We start from the raw sequence: 13,293 nt of genomic DNA on the forward strand, positions 1-13,293 counted from the left end.
GACGGAAGAGACTAGGTTAGTCGAAAGAGGGCTATCGGTTCAAGGACGAAAGGTGCCCATGTGAAAATTTCTGTACTTTCCCTTGTTGGTCCTGCAGGACGAAGGAGGGTAGGTTAGTCGAAAGAGGGCTATCGATTTGAGGATGCAAGGTGCCGATGTTTTTTTTAGGGTAAAAAGGGTAGAGAAAATACCTCAAACCAATGTTCGAGTACCCGGCGACACTGAAGTAACCTATGTTATACTTCAAGGAAAAGCTCGAACGACCTTCAACAAAAGGGTACCTATACTCGAACCCGACAAAAGTAGGAAGGTAGAGAATACCTAGGGCACGAGACAATTCTTGGCAAAATAGACTAACTTAGCAAATTTTTTTAAATTATTTTTGTAGAAATTAGTAAGAAAATTGCAAACACAAGAGCAGTACCGTCCTAATTTATATGCATTTTTTTTTTTATTTGAAGTCAAATATTCAAATATAATTATATTAAATTGTTAAATGGGAAGTTTTGATTTTTTTTTTTTAAAAAAAATTTGATTCCATACAAAACAATAAATAAATAAATAAATAATAAACGCCACTATATTAAATTGCACAATATAATTATGCGTAAAAAGCAATAAATTAGACCAATCAAATTACCTAACTTCTAATATGGGCGTTATAAAAATATAGAAATCAAAATAAACAAGAGCGGAGAGTATATAGACCAAAATGAGCCAACTTGCAACGAAAGACAATACATGTTTCGGCTTAACATTGGTTTTTCTTTCGTATAAAACCTAGTTCAACTAATCAGCCAACTCGGGTCGTAAAAAGCTCAAACAAGTGGATGATAAATGTTGGAATCATCTACGTTGGTCTAGAATCTAGATAATTGGATGGTAAAACAGTTATTTTGCAGCGAACCATACAAGTTGAAACGTTAGAATGGATCAAAACGACTTGAAAAAGACCAACTCGAATCATTCTCAATCGAGCCCTCAGCTATCGTAAAACTGGAACCAGGTTCCAGTGACATGTTTTTTTACCCTTTTCAAGCTCAATACATCCTGGATATTCCAGACACAAACATCAGCAGAAACACAGGCAACAGGCAACTGAAAACAGGATGCTACCTTACAAAATACAGATTACGCCTCATCTGTTAGTTATTTCTCATAACTACGATAACAAAAAGTTAGAAATTATTTGGACAGAAGAATAGTTTATTTTGACACATTTCAATGAAAAGCCGATCAAAACTGTAAAAGAGTAACTTCAGTTGGGGACGGACGCAGGGGCAGATGACTCGAAAAGAGGGCTATCCTGGGTCACTGAATCCCAGTCAATTTGTCTAAGAATTTCAAACCTGTCGTTAAGTGTCACGAACCCGACTTGAGGAGCAACGACACCAGACGATCCTGCTTTATGGAGTAAGACCATGCTGGCCCCCATATCAGGGCCATGAATTTTCCCAGTGAGCAACAAACGTAGTGGCATGAAAAGTGATTTTCCCTGCCATTTGTGGTAAAATTAGGAAGAGGTGATTCTGATTTTTCTACTGAGTAGTAAATAATATGAAGAAGATGTGTAAGGAAGTGAGAACTCAAATTATAAAGCGCCAGTGAATTGAAAATTACCTTGCGTTTCAATGATTTACCAAAGGTTTTCACCCACTTCTGCCAGCCAGAAGGGCCTTCTTCAAGCGCACTGAGGATTTTGCCACTATCATATGCAGCTATGAGGCTGGCTGAGAATTCAGAAAGCTTATCTTCTACAAGAGGCTTAGCTTCGGAACTGCAGGCATTAGGAGAGTTTTCAACCATCCATAAGAATTCAATATCAATTGTGATCAACCCAAGGTAAATATTGTCGGCTTTGGCCCGTTATGTATTGCCGTCAGCCTCACAGTTTTAAGACGCGTCTACTAGAGAGAGGTTTCCACACCCTTACAAGGAATGCTTCGTTCCCATCTCCAACCGATGTGGGACATCCCCCTTGAGAACCAGCATCCTTGTTGGCACACTGCCCGGTGTCTGGCTCTGATACCATTTGTAACCGCCCAAGCTCACCGCTAGCAAATATTGTCCGTTTTGGCCCGTTACGTATCATCGTCAGTCTCACGGTTTTAAAACGCGTCAACTAGGGAGAGGTTTTCACACCCTTACAAGGAATGCTTCGTTCCCCTCTCCAACCAATGTAGGATCTCACAATTCACCCTCCTTGGAGGCCCAGCGTCCTCGCTGGCACACCGCCCGGTGTCTGGCTTTGATACCATTTGTAATAATAGCCCAAGCCCACTGCTAAAAAATATTGTCCGCTTTGGCCCGTTATGTATCACCGTCAGTCTCACAGTTTTAAAATGCATCTGCTAGGGAGAGGTTTCCACACTCTTACAAGGAATGCTCCGTTCCCCTCTCCAACCGACGTGAGATCTCACAATCCACCCCCCTTGGGGGCCCAGCGTCCTCGTTGGCACACTACCCGGTGTTTGGCTCTAATACCATTTGTAACAGTCCAAGCCCACCGCTAGAAAATATTATCCGTTTTGGCTCGTTACGTATCGCCGTCAGCCTCGCAGTTTTAAAACACGTCTACTACGGAGAAGTTTCAACACCCTCAGCAGAACTCAAATCAACTTCACCAACTTTGTAGTCTTAATTTGCAAAAAACAATATCATGGTAGTAACAACAATATGCATGAAATTCAACATACCTTGCCAGCGTAGTGTGCAGAGGATAGGACAGAAGGTTTGAGAGCGCCTTGTCAGCATCAGTTATCAAATCAATTGCATCTTTTAGCAGCTGAACTGATTCCTATATATAAAATTACATAACTCCCCGTGCAATGATTTCATGATTGTAGCACACATTATGAAAGGAAAAAGGCATTGTCATATTCAAATTAACAAAGCATCATTGCCGCACAAAAAAATAAAATATATTGAAGCGACCAGCGGTGTTACATAAGGAGACGGTTATTCCACCATAGTTCTTTACTGATAAGATATAATACTATTATAACGTTACATATAAAGATTCACATGCAAGTTAAGGAGCCAGGAAACATGATGTGAGATTTCCTTTAACGCTTAGCCCCCGCTCATGAAACGGCTCTGCTGCAATGGATGGCAGAGGGTCCGGAGTACCCAAAGCACTGAAGTCATCCTGTAGCCGGGAAGGGGCCTAGAAATGCTAACTACTACACCACACTACACTTGGCTCTACACATTTACAAAGCTAACCCCGGTCCAGTCCCTGGCAGAGCTAAGGAAGGGGGCTTCAATCCTTATTCCTTATCCCCATCTTCGCCATGCTAATGAGGGCAAAGAGGTATCAATTTAGTAAAACTTGAAATTCGCCTCTATCCCTGTTAAGTTTAGGTGGCTTGGGAGTAGGAAGTCTCACAGAAACATTCCTCCTTATTCTAAGCAGGGCCGGCTTATTCTCAAGAGACAAAAGCATCAAGGTACAAGATCACTGTCAGCTAAAAAGGACAGACATGGACAAGTGACACAACAAAACACGGACACAGCGACACGTCAATTTCTTAAAGCTTGGGACTTCTCATAGCAAGTCTAAGGTTAGGAAAAAGATTTGAATTTAGCAAGATAAAGTGCTTCGAATCGCCATAGTCACTCTTTCCTAGACCTTCAGCTCCTAAAATTCTCCTGTTTCTATGTCAACTGAAGTCCTCTGTAAGCACCTTTCATCCTTGGTGGACACTTTATTTACTCTTTTATGTTTACTAATATTTTCAGGTTCCTATCCAAAAGTAATTCCTGCACAATGGCCGCTTACCTCAATAAATGGCCCCTCTGATTCTGTCAGGATACCCGTGCTCTTCCAGCGCTCACCAATAAGCTTGGTCAATTCCTCAGATGGAAGGGCTCTCAAATGCTGACCATTCATCCACCTAGTTGTCACGAACAGCAAACATATTAGCTAAGAACAACTACAAATTCAAATTGACAAACAAATAAAATTTTAGTTACATTGTTAAAATTGAACTGCAGGGACGTACTTCTAAGAGCAAGAAAAATTGTACCCACTTACAGTCAAATCATTCTTACCTTAACTTGGTAGAATCAAAAACAGCACCACTTTTGTTTACACGGCTAATTGAAAACTTTTCCACTGTCAGTCCAAGAAGACAGCCAAATAGTAATTCAGAAACAAACTTTAAAAATCGTTAGAATAAAGACTGGAAAGGAATAAAAAGTGCTGGATGATGAAAGTCCCACATCGACTAATTTAGGGAATGATCATGGGTTTATAATCAAAGAATACTCTCTCCATTGACGTGAGGCCTTTTGGAGAAGCCCAAAGTAAAGCCATGAGAGCTTATGCTCAAAGTGGACAATATCATATCATTGTGGAGATCGGTTCACCTAACATAGTATCAGAGTCATGCCCTAAACTTAGTCGTGTCAATAGATTGGTAAATCCTCAAATATCAAACAAAGGACTCCAAAAGAAAAAGGAGTCGAGCCTCTATTAAGGGGAGGCGTACTTTGTTCAAGAGGAGGTGTTGGATGAGAAAGTTCCACATCGACTAATTTAGGGAATGATCATGGGTTCATAATCAAAGAATATTTTCTCCATTGGTATGAGGCCTTTTGGGGAAGCCCAAAGCAAAGCCATGAGAGCGAATATTTTCTCCATTGGTATGAGGCCTTTTGGGGAAGCCCAAAGCAAAGCCATGAGAGCTTATGCTCAAAGTGGACAATATCATACCATTATGGAGAGTCGAGTCGTGTTCATCTAACAAAAAGAATCAATAATAGAACCACAGATAGAATCACAAACCAAGTTGTTCGAGAGTAAAAAACTCGTTCTCGGTACCATCCCCCCAACCTAACAGAGCCAAGTAGTTAACCATAGCCTCGGGTAGATATCCCATCTCCCTGAACTGCAAAGCAGAATTTACAGAGATCAGGCGTATTTATTTCTAATTTAAGTTTGCATATCACATTAAACTAAGAGCTTTAAGAAAAACATTGGAATATACTAATAGACATAATATATCACAGAATATACAAGCTTTTACCAATGGCATAAGACTTATACAACCAAAGGATTACCTGACCAACTGATGTTGCACCATGTCGTTTTGACAGTTTACTACGATCAGGTGCAAGAATTAAGGAAACGTGTGCAAAGTAAGGCATTGGGAAACCAAGAGCCTGTAACATGAGGATTTATTGACGAGGGAAATCGAAGTCCTTTGATTAGAATCTGATATAGGATACCTGAAGGGAAAAGAGGTGTGCGATTACCTTATATATCAGCGCCTGCCTAAGAGTGTTTGGTAAATGCTCCTCTGCCCTGAAATGAAAATAATTAGAAAATTAGTTAACATATTCAACGTAATGGAAATCCAACAAGTGGAACGTACTATTCAAGGAGAGAATAAATGGAACAACAAGTTCATATAGGTTACAGGAGGATCAGGTTATTACCTTATGACATGTGAGATAGCCATGGTAGCATCATCGACAGTGACACAAAAATTATAGACGGGTTGCCCATTGCTCCTCATAATTACAAAATCTCCAAGTGTATTCAAGTTCCAGCTAACCTTCATGACACTAGCAAACAAAGTTAACAACAAGATACAACATAATTTTGATTAATGAGGTTGAGTGAGTAATCATTATTAATTGTGGAGTTGATATGTAGCTCTTCAAATCCTCTGTCCTAAGTCAAAGTGTGTCAAACAAAAGAACCCCACAGAAGAAACGATACAACCTCAACATGTTTCATTTTTCGTTTTCTGTTGATTATTTTCAAGTCGAGATATATTCAAGACAAGCGGTGCCACCAGGGCAGGGCAGGAATCAGCTATAGAGAACATGCAGTCTGGAGTCGACAAACTATATAGGAAAGATAACGAAAGATAGGTGGAGAACTTACTTCCCCTCGTATGAGATCATTGATTTTCAAACTCCCTTGTTGAGGCACGCGAAATCGATAAGTGTAAGGGGTACCCTTTTCCAATTCTTCCTGTGCTTCTTCATCAGTAGCAGTGGCCCACTTTCCCATGTATACAGGTGGCAGTTGCTTCAGCTTTGCGACCTCCTTCATTTTTTCTAGTTCCTGAAGAGAACGACAGTAACATTGCTTAAGTAATCAGAACTTCAAGATCGATAAAACATCAAACATATCATATATGATAGTTCTGATTACCTCATTTGAACAAAAACATCGATATACTTGACCGGATTCTAAAAGCTTCTCCGCATACTGTTTGTATAAAGTATTTCTTTCTGATTGACGGTAAGGACCGTAATCTCCTCCAGCACTTGGACCTGCATATGGTTAAAGCATTAACAGAATCTCAGAAACAAATAATAATGATGAACTAAAAAGCTCCATTCTTACTTCTTCGAAGAATACAACATCAAAAGTATAACTGCCCATTCAGGAATGCTCTAAAAATTGTATATTGACTCGAGCATTATGATACTAAGTCGAATGAACCGATGCCAATACATTAAGACAAACACCATGAAATGCATAAACTAGAATTGAGACGAAGCAAATACTCCAAAATTAACGCGTGAATTAAAGCTGGAAGAACATGAACACCTTCATCCCAATCGAGACCAAGCCATGAAAGATCTTTCAACACAGCCTCCTCAGATTGTCGAGTGGACCTTTCCAAGTCAGTATCTTCAATTCTCAGAACGAACTTTCCACCATTGCCCCTGAGACATCGAGTTTGTAAGTACAAAACAAACAATGATAGACAAGTAAAATGGAACTTAGACATAAATGTTAGGAATCACGGATCTCCACAATGGTATGATATTGTCCACTTTGAGCATAAGCTCTCATGGCTTTGCTTTGGGCTTCCCCAAAAGGTCTCATACCAATGGATGTGTATTCCTTACTTATAAACCCATGATCATTCCCTAAATTAGCCAATGTGGGACTCCCTCCAACAATCTTCCCCTCGAACAAAGTATGCCATAGAGTCTCCCCTGAGATCTATGTAGCCCTCGAACAGCCTCCCCTTAATTGAGGCTTGAATTTTTTCTCAAGAGACCTCGAACAAAGAACATTCTTTGTTCGACACATGAGTCACTTTTGACTACACCTTCGAGACTAGCAATTTCTTTGTTCCACACTTGAGTATTCTACTGACATTGCTAAATTAAGGGCATGACTCATATACCATATTAGGAATCACGAATCTCCACAATTGTATGATATTGTCCACTTTGAGCAATAGCTCTCACGGGCTTCCCCAAAATGCCTCGTACCAATGGAGATGTATTCTTTACTTATAAACCGATGATCATTCCCTAAATTAGCCAATGTGGGACTCTCTCCCAACAATCCTCAACAATCTTCCCCTTGAAAAAAGTACGCCATAGAGTCTCCCCTGAGATCTATGTAGCCCTCGAACAGCCTCCCCTTAATCGAGGCTCGACTTTTTTCTCAAGAGCCCTCGAACAAAGTACACCCTTTGTTCAACACATGAGTCACTTTTGACTACACCTTCGAGGCTAGCAATTTCTTTGTTCCACACTGGAGTATTCTATTGACATTGTTAAATTAAGGGCATGACTCATATACCATGTTAGGAATCACGAATCTCCACAATAGTATGATATTGTCCACTTTAAGCAATAGCTCTCGCGGGCTTCCCCAAAATGCCTTGTACCAATGGAGATGTATTCCTTACTTATAAACCCATGTTCATTTCCAAGGCGAATGACTCCCTCCCAACAATCCTCAACCTACCGATAACCAAAACCAAGCGCAATGATCACTGAAAAACCTAATTAAACAACGAATAGAAGCAAAAGGAAGAGTCAATAAAACAAACCTAGCAAACAAGTAATTGAAGAGCGCAGTTCTTGCTCCACCAACGTGAAGATTTCCAGTAGGCGAAGGAGCAAAACGGACTCTAACTTCTCCATCGACCTTATTCACGGACGCCGATACAGAAAAACTCCTTCGAAATTTAGGGAAGCATCTCTCCGCAAAATATAAGTTTGAGTGATGCAGAATTGGAGGATTCAGCATCGGGAAGGCCCTAATCCTCACCCATGGCGTCCCTGCTATAGTCGCCATCCGCCGCCGTCCGCAGAGCTTCTGAGGTCCGACGCCGATGGTCGTTTACCGGCAAATGGTTTAAGGATAACGAACTGCAGCTGATACAGCTAAAGCGATGCAGCTGGCTTTCTCATTTCTTACCGTACACGATCACGCTATATGGACTCAGCCCACCAAAATTATCATATATTATAATTAATAAATTTTAGGTTGAAATATAATCTTTGTTTGAAAATAATAATAATAATAAATTATTATTATTATTATTATTATTATTTACTAAGATTAAGTTAATTTTTCAACTTTAAAATATTTCATATTTATCTAATTTTTCTTTTTATTTTAAAATTTAGTCCAAATAAATAATTAATGTAATAGATATTTGTGTATATTAAATATTTAATTTGAGAGGAAAACATGTATAGTGCAGTGTTACGTGTCATTTCAATTTTCATCTATATTAAAATTTTCATTTCTTTTTGTGAGGATTAGAGTGGGTCACGGAAAATTTGTGAGGGTCGGAGGCAATTATAAGGATTGAGACGAACAACAATATATTCCCGTCTTTGACCCCGTTTAGCTAACAATAAATTTCTCTCTTTGTTTCCTCTCCATTTTCGCCCTGTTTGGGTAGGTCTCCACGAGCTCAATAAACATGTCTATGTGCACGAATACATCAAATGTTTTTTTCATTAAATTAATAAAAATGTTCATTTTATTTGAAATATATAAATAAATTTTTAATATTTATTTTAAAAATACTTTTTGAATTTTAAACTTTTTATTAATAACCTTCCATTTAAAAAAAAATATATTATATATATATATATATATATATATATATATATATATATATATATTATTTCCGTTAGAATTATGTTTAAAAATATCTATTAAAATTTTAGAGTGACACTAACACCCCCGGCTTAATTTTTTTTTTTTTTTAATTTTTATAGAGTGTAATAATATTTTTGTTATTTTTTATTTTTAAATTTAAGGGTAATTTTGAGATTTTAACAATAATAATTTAGGTTTTTTTTATATATATATATATATAATTTAAAAAATATATAATAACCACGAACCGATTAAAGACAGAAAAATCGTGGATGAACAATTAGGCGGGAGGGACTACGCGGGAGAGAGATATTGAAGGATGAGTTTCTTAGCAACTACTCCGTCGTCGACGATTCTCAGTCCGCCGTACACGTTACTGGGCTCCGGCGGGAAAGTATCCTATCTGCGACTAGGCAGGGTGGAGGGATATCGGCGAGTGACAATGAGAGGCGGAAGTGAAAACCGGAAGCCGTTGCAGAAGGGGAGGAACCTCAGCATCGAAGCAATTCAAGCGGTACAGTCGTTGAAGCGAGCTAAGAAAGATTTACAACAATTAGACCGAGTGTATGATTCTAAAATTAGGCGCTTATTGAAGTTCGATATGATGGCTGTCCTTCGCGAGCTCCTTCGCCAGAACGAGTGTTCTTTGGCTCTTAAGGTGATGCCTCTGCACTCGACTTCTATGTTTATTTGTACATTTGAATGATTAGTAATCGGGAATATTCGATCATGCACGGTAGTTGTCGATCTTTAGAGGTATCCACAGCAATGGCGAGATATAGATTTTTGCCTTCTGTAATTCGTTCGATATTCTTTGCTGATAGCCTGTATTACTACTTTCGATTTCTGAGTGTTAGGTTTTTGAAGATGTTAGAAAGGAAGACTGGTACAAGCCTCAGGTTTCGCTGTATGCTGATATTGTTTCAGTATTGGCTAGCAATGGATTGTTCGAACAAGTACAAATAATTCATTCATACTTAAAAGCAGAAACTGACCTAGCACCTGAAATTGAGGGGTTCAACAATCTTCTGAAGGCCTTGGTTAGTTATAATCTAGGTGAACTTGCAATGGAGTCGTATTACTTGATGAAAGAAGTAGGTTGTGAGCCAGATAAGGCTTCTTTCAGGATTGTCATAAAAGGATTGGAATCAACGAGAGAATCAGTTGATTTAAGACCTGTGAAGAAGGATGCACAAGAGCTTTATGGTGAATCACTTGAGTTTCTAGAGGAAGAAGATGAAGCAGCTACCGGCATATCGACGCACTGAGCTGCGGATGAACTTGTGGCGAGAAAGATGGCATGTTTATGCTTCCTTGGAAGAAACCTGAAAATTCTAAGAAAGTTTCATTGGATGTGAACTTTTACTGTATACCGGCTTAAGTCAACCCGGGTTTAGCAGAGGAAATCTGTGATAACTTTTAAGGTTATGTTGGATCTCATGAATATTGGATGAATTGAAATCGGTTTACAGTTTACTCTCTTCTCCTTGTTAATGCTTCCGTTTCTCAAGCTTCTGGAATCCAAAACCTCCCCTGATTGGCAGTGTCACTAGTCTATGCAGAGAAGAGCTGATCATCTTGCAACATACTTCAGCCACTCTGTTGCAAGCATGAGAAGTACATCTAAGTCTACTCAAGACAGAAATAGAAGAGAACAATCTGAAGTATAATGCAAGATGGTTGTTACATGATTTCTTTTTCGTTCCAAAAGTACCGTATTATACGTAGTATAACACATAAGGTACAAACCCGGTTCAGGATTGCTGCGTATTTCTGTAGAAACATATATAGTAAGATGAAAAATTATGTGGGCTTTACGCCCAGACTGCTAATATTGTGCAGTTTGACTCTGATATGATGATCTCAAGGTTTAACATGCCGGTATCCTTATGTTCAAGTTTCTAGTTTCGATTTAGATTCCTTAATTACATAAGGATTTCAAAATTGTTTTCCTTCAAATGTCTGCCCAAACTGCCAGTTTGCAGGTGCAACGCTGTAGGAAGTAAGTGTTCTTCCACTGCTAGAGGTAACTTCGAAAGAGAGAGGTTGCCCATGAAGATTGACATTGCTTTGCCAGTTTTGTCCCCAGTTCCTTGCCAATGGTATCCATCCTGTTCTTGATCCTTTTACCTTCACTGCCACTAATTCACCATCCATTCCAACATTGGTAATCAGAACTTGAAAGAAACGAGAATTTCCACTAACCGTGAACCTCAATCCACCACTTCGGTCACACCTCGTCCTACACACATTCAAAACAAGTTTTTCCCCCTTAGCTGAGGATGACAAATCGTTTGAATCTATATGCATTTAGATTGATTCTACCTCCTATATTGAACTGGCACAATATCTGCTTTTTTCTCTGATATTTCAGCAAATGCTGCCTCTGACATCTCAAAATGTTCTTTAGGAAAATTACACCAACCACCATAATCGGAAGATAGGCCGTAATTTGGAGGACAGAAGTCGGTGGCTGTTAGAATGACGGTCGGGCTTCCTTGCAAGCACCACAAGATGTGGTCAACACATCTAAGCTCATAGCAAGCTCCACAGGTACTCCCTCTATTAAACAACATGCTACTCAATCCTGCGCTATATTTTCCATAGCTAATTTTATGCAGATCTCCATATCCACATGCACCTTCTGCAACATTAGTAGGAAAAAAGAGCATTTGAAATACTTCTTTCCCTCCCTTTAGGTTACAATATTCCAGACATGACTATCTTGAAAGTAATTATAAAATGGTCAAAAGCACTTTTTTCACTCGTTCACAATTGATCTAATATTTGGTTTCTAGGCTTTTGTATACAATTTTCAGACTATCAAAATTAAGCTTCGGATTGTTAGAAGCATTTTTCTATATGATTTTGAACGTGACAAAAATGATTTTAACTATTTCAAAAATCACTCAGCGAACATGTTCTAAACATTGATTATCAAAGTTATGATTTCCAGTTTCCACCTTTTGAAGGTAACCCTTGAACACTCATATAAGATCTTTTGCAAACCCAGAAAAGCACCATCACCATGTTTAAACACTAATATAATCTTATGAGCTTTCAGACGAAGGAGAAGAGTACCTGTAACAATGGACCCATCTGTTTCTTTGGAGTATGTTGCAGTAGCAGATTTCCACTCTTCATCCTTAGCCGCAAAGAGATTGGGTGTTTGCAGAAGAACCAAGTAGACTACTATAGCTACAAAGGCAGCCATTTAAGAAGAATATAAGGGCTTGAAGAAGCCTGTGCAGTATGTATACCTAAAATGAGGTATATTTCCTTTTGAATTTTTTTTTTCCTCCTTTAAGAAAAGCCCCTCCCAGCCTTCTTTTTCATCATTCCCCTAATTTCTCGCTGAAATGAAGCAGGCTTCTCTGATTGCCGGAGCACTGTCCTGAACTTTGACAAATCTCCAATTTTGTAGCCCTTCGTTCACACTGGTGGCGCGTTTAACGAGGCTAAGGAAAAGACACGCACCCTGTTCTTATATCTTCTAGGCCGCCGATAATGGGGGCTCAACGAAGCAAACTTGGAGCCTCCATTTCTGCCATTATCGAGGTAGAACGAAGGGTTTGAGGCTTTATGAAAATGGCGGCGGCAGATACAGAGCAGAAAGCCATGGAAGCCAGGTATGTGTTCCTTTGCATTTTAAGATCCATGAATAAAAAGAAGCTTAAGTTAATAAGAACTCAAAAAGTGGCCTGTCTTGGTTTTGATTGTTGGACCCCGAATGTGTTTTTAAAAGAGTGGCTTTTGGTTTAATGGCTCATCTTTTCATAATAACAAAGGTAGTGGATGTTCCTAAAAAAAAATAAATATAAATAAATAGAAAGAAAAAATATATATATAGTGGTTGGGTCCCACAGTTGGAAGACGTGGATTGCGGGATAATGAAGCCGTTCTCTTGGCGGGAAACGGTGCTGAAGGTCTCTTTCTTTTTTTTTCTTTTTTTTCTTTTTTTTTTTGTCTTGAAATTATATTTGGTTTATGTGAATTAGGTCTAGTTGGTATTATCCATTTGATTCTTATGATTCTTAAAGTTTTCATTTGGTTTTAGTTAAGCTTCATAAATAATACATAAATCATATTTTACTTAGCCCATTTTTGTAATACTTAAAATAATTAACTAATTTAGCGGTCAAATTTAAAATACAAGCTCTACAATTTTCAATAATGAAAACTCAACTCTTAAAAATTTTAGGATTCTATTATTCGAAAGATGGTTTGATATTAAAGAACATTTTAAACATTTAATAGGATTTATATGATTGGACTAAAGACGTTGAAGTGAAATCAAATTAAAAAAAATTAAATTGAAAATTAGGTCAAATAATCTAACCATGGATATATCATTTTATGTCTCTTTTTTTTTTTTTTAATTATTATCAAATAAATAAATAGGAATGAAA

The 13,293-nt window shown here is 38.3% G+C and overlaps 3 protein-coding genes across 6 annotated transcripts; 1 reads left to right on the forward strand and 2 right to left on the reverse strand.

The window, feature by feature from the left end:
• Positions 1-943: 943 nt before the first annotated feature.
• LOC111468159 (glutamate--tRNA ligase, chloroplastic/mitochondrial) lies at positions 944-8,217 on the reverse strand. Its single transcript, XM_023113278.1, has 13 exons — positions 7,818-8,217; positions 6,572-6,690; positions 6,170-6,291; positions 5,897-6,079; positions 5,443-5,561; positions 5,260-5,308; positions 5,065-5,166; positions 4,790-4,892; positions 4,054-4,117; positions 3,782-3,896; positions 2,697-2,797; positions 1,621-1,777; positions 944-1,495 (listed from the first exon to the last, which is right to left on the reverse strand). The coding sequence occupies exons 1-13, from the start codon at positions 8,063-8,065 to the stop codon at positions 1,259-1,261; spliced, it is 1,719 nt and encodes a 572-aa protein (XP_022969046.1). The 5' UTR covers positions 8,066-8,217; the 3' UTR covers positions 944-1,258.
• Positions 8,218-9,163: 946 nt separating this feature from the next.
• Positions 9,164-12,700, forward strand: LOC111468293 (protein THYLAKOID ASSEMBLY 8-like, chloroplastic). 4 transcript variants are annotated; one of them, XM_023113462.1, is made up of 6 exons: positions 9,164-9,542; positions 9,742-10,765; positions 10,863-10,986; positions 11,295-11,437; positions 11,949-12,154; positions 12,309-12,700. In XM_023113462.1, the coding sequence occupies exons 1-2, from the start codon at positions 9,204-9,206 to the stop codon at positions 10,150-10,152; spliced, it is 750 nt and encodes a 249-aa protein (XP_022969230.1). In that variant the 5' UTR covers positions 9,164-9,203; the 3' UTR covers positions 10,153-10,765; positions 10,863-10,986; positions 11,295-11,437; positions 11,949-12,154; positions 12,309-12,700. The 4 variants fall into 4 exon arrangements, with proteins under 4 accessions (XP_022969230.1, XP_022969231.1, XP_022969229.1 ...); XM_023113463.1 differs by lacking the exon at positions 12,309-12,700 and adding an exon at positions 12,253-12,283 and having other exon boundaries at positions 11,259-11,437; XM_023113461.1 differs by lacking the exon at positions 12,309-12,700 and adding an exon at positions 12,253-12,283.
• LOC111468291 (expansin-A16) lies at positions 10,731-12,126 on the reverse strand. Its single transcript, XM_023113458.1, has 3 exons — positions 11,966-12,126; positions 11,210-11,528; positions 10,731-11,126 (listed from the first exon to the last, which is right to left on the reverse strand). The coding sequence occupies exons 1-3, from the start codon at positions 12,096-12,098 to the stop codon at positions 10,823-10,825; spliced, it is 756 nt and encodes a 251-aa protein (XP_022969226.1). The 5' UTR covers positions 12,099-12,126; the 3' UTR covers positions 10,731-10,822.
• Positions 12,701-13,293: the final 593 nt, after the last annotated feature.

Source organism: Cucurbita maxima, unplaced genomic scaffold (assembly GCF_002738345.1).
Source record: "Cucurbita maxima cultivar Rimu unplaced genomic scaffold, Cmax_1.0 Cma_Scf00036, whole genome shotgun sequence".
In the NCBI taxonomy this organism is placed as follows: domain Eukaryota; kingdom Viridiplantae; phylum Streptophyta; class Magnoliopsida; order Cucurbitales; family Cucurbitaceae; genus Cucurbita; species Cucurbita maxima.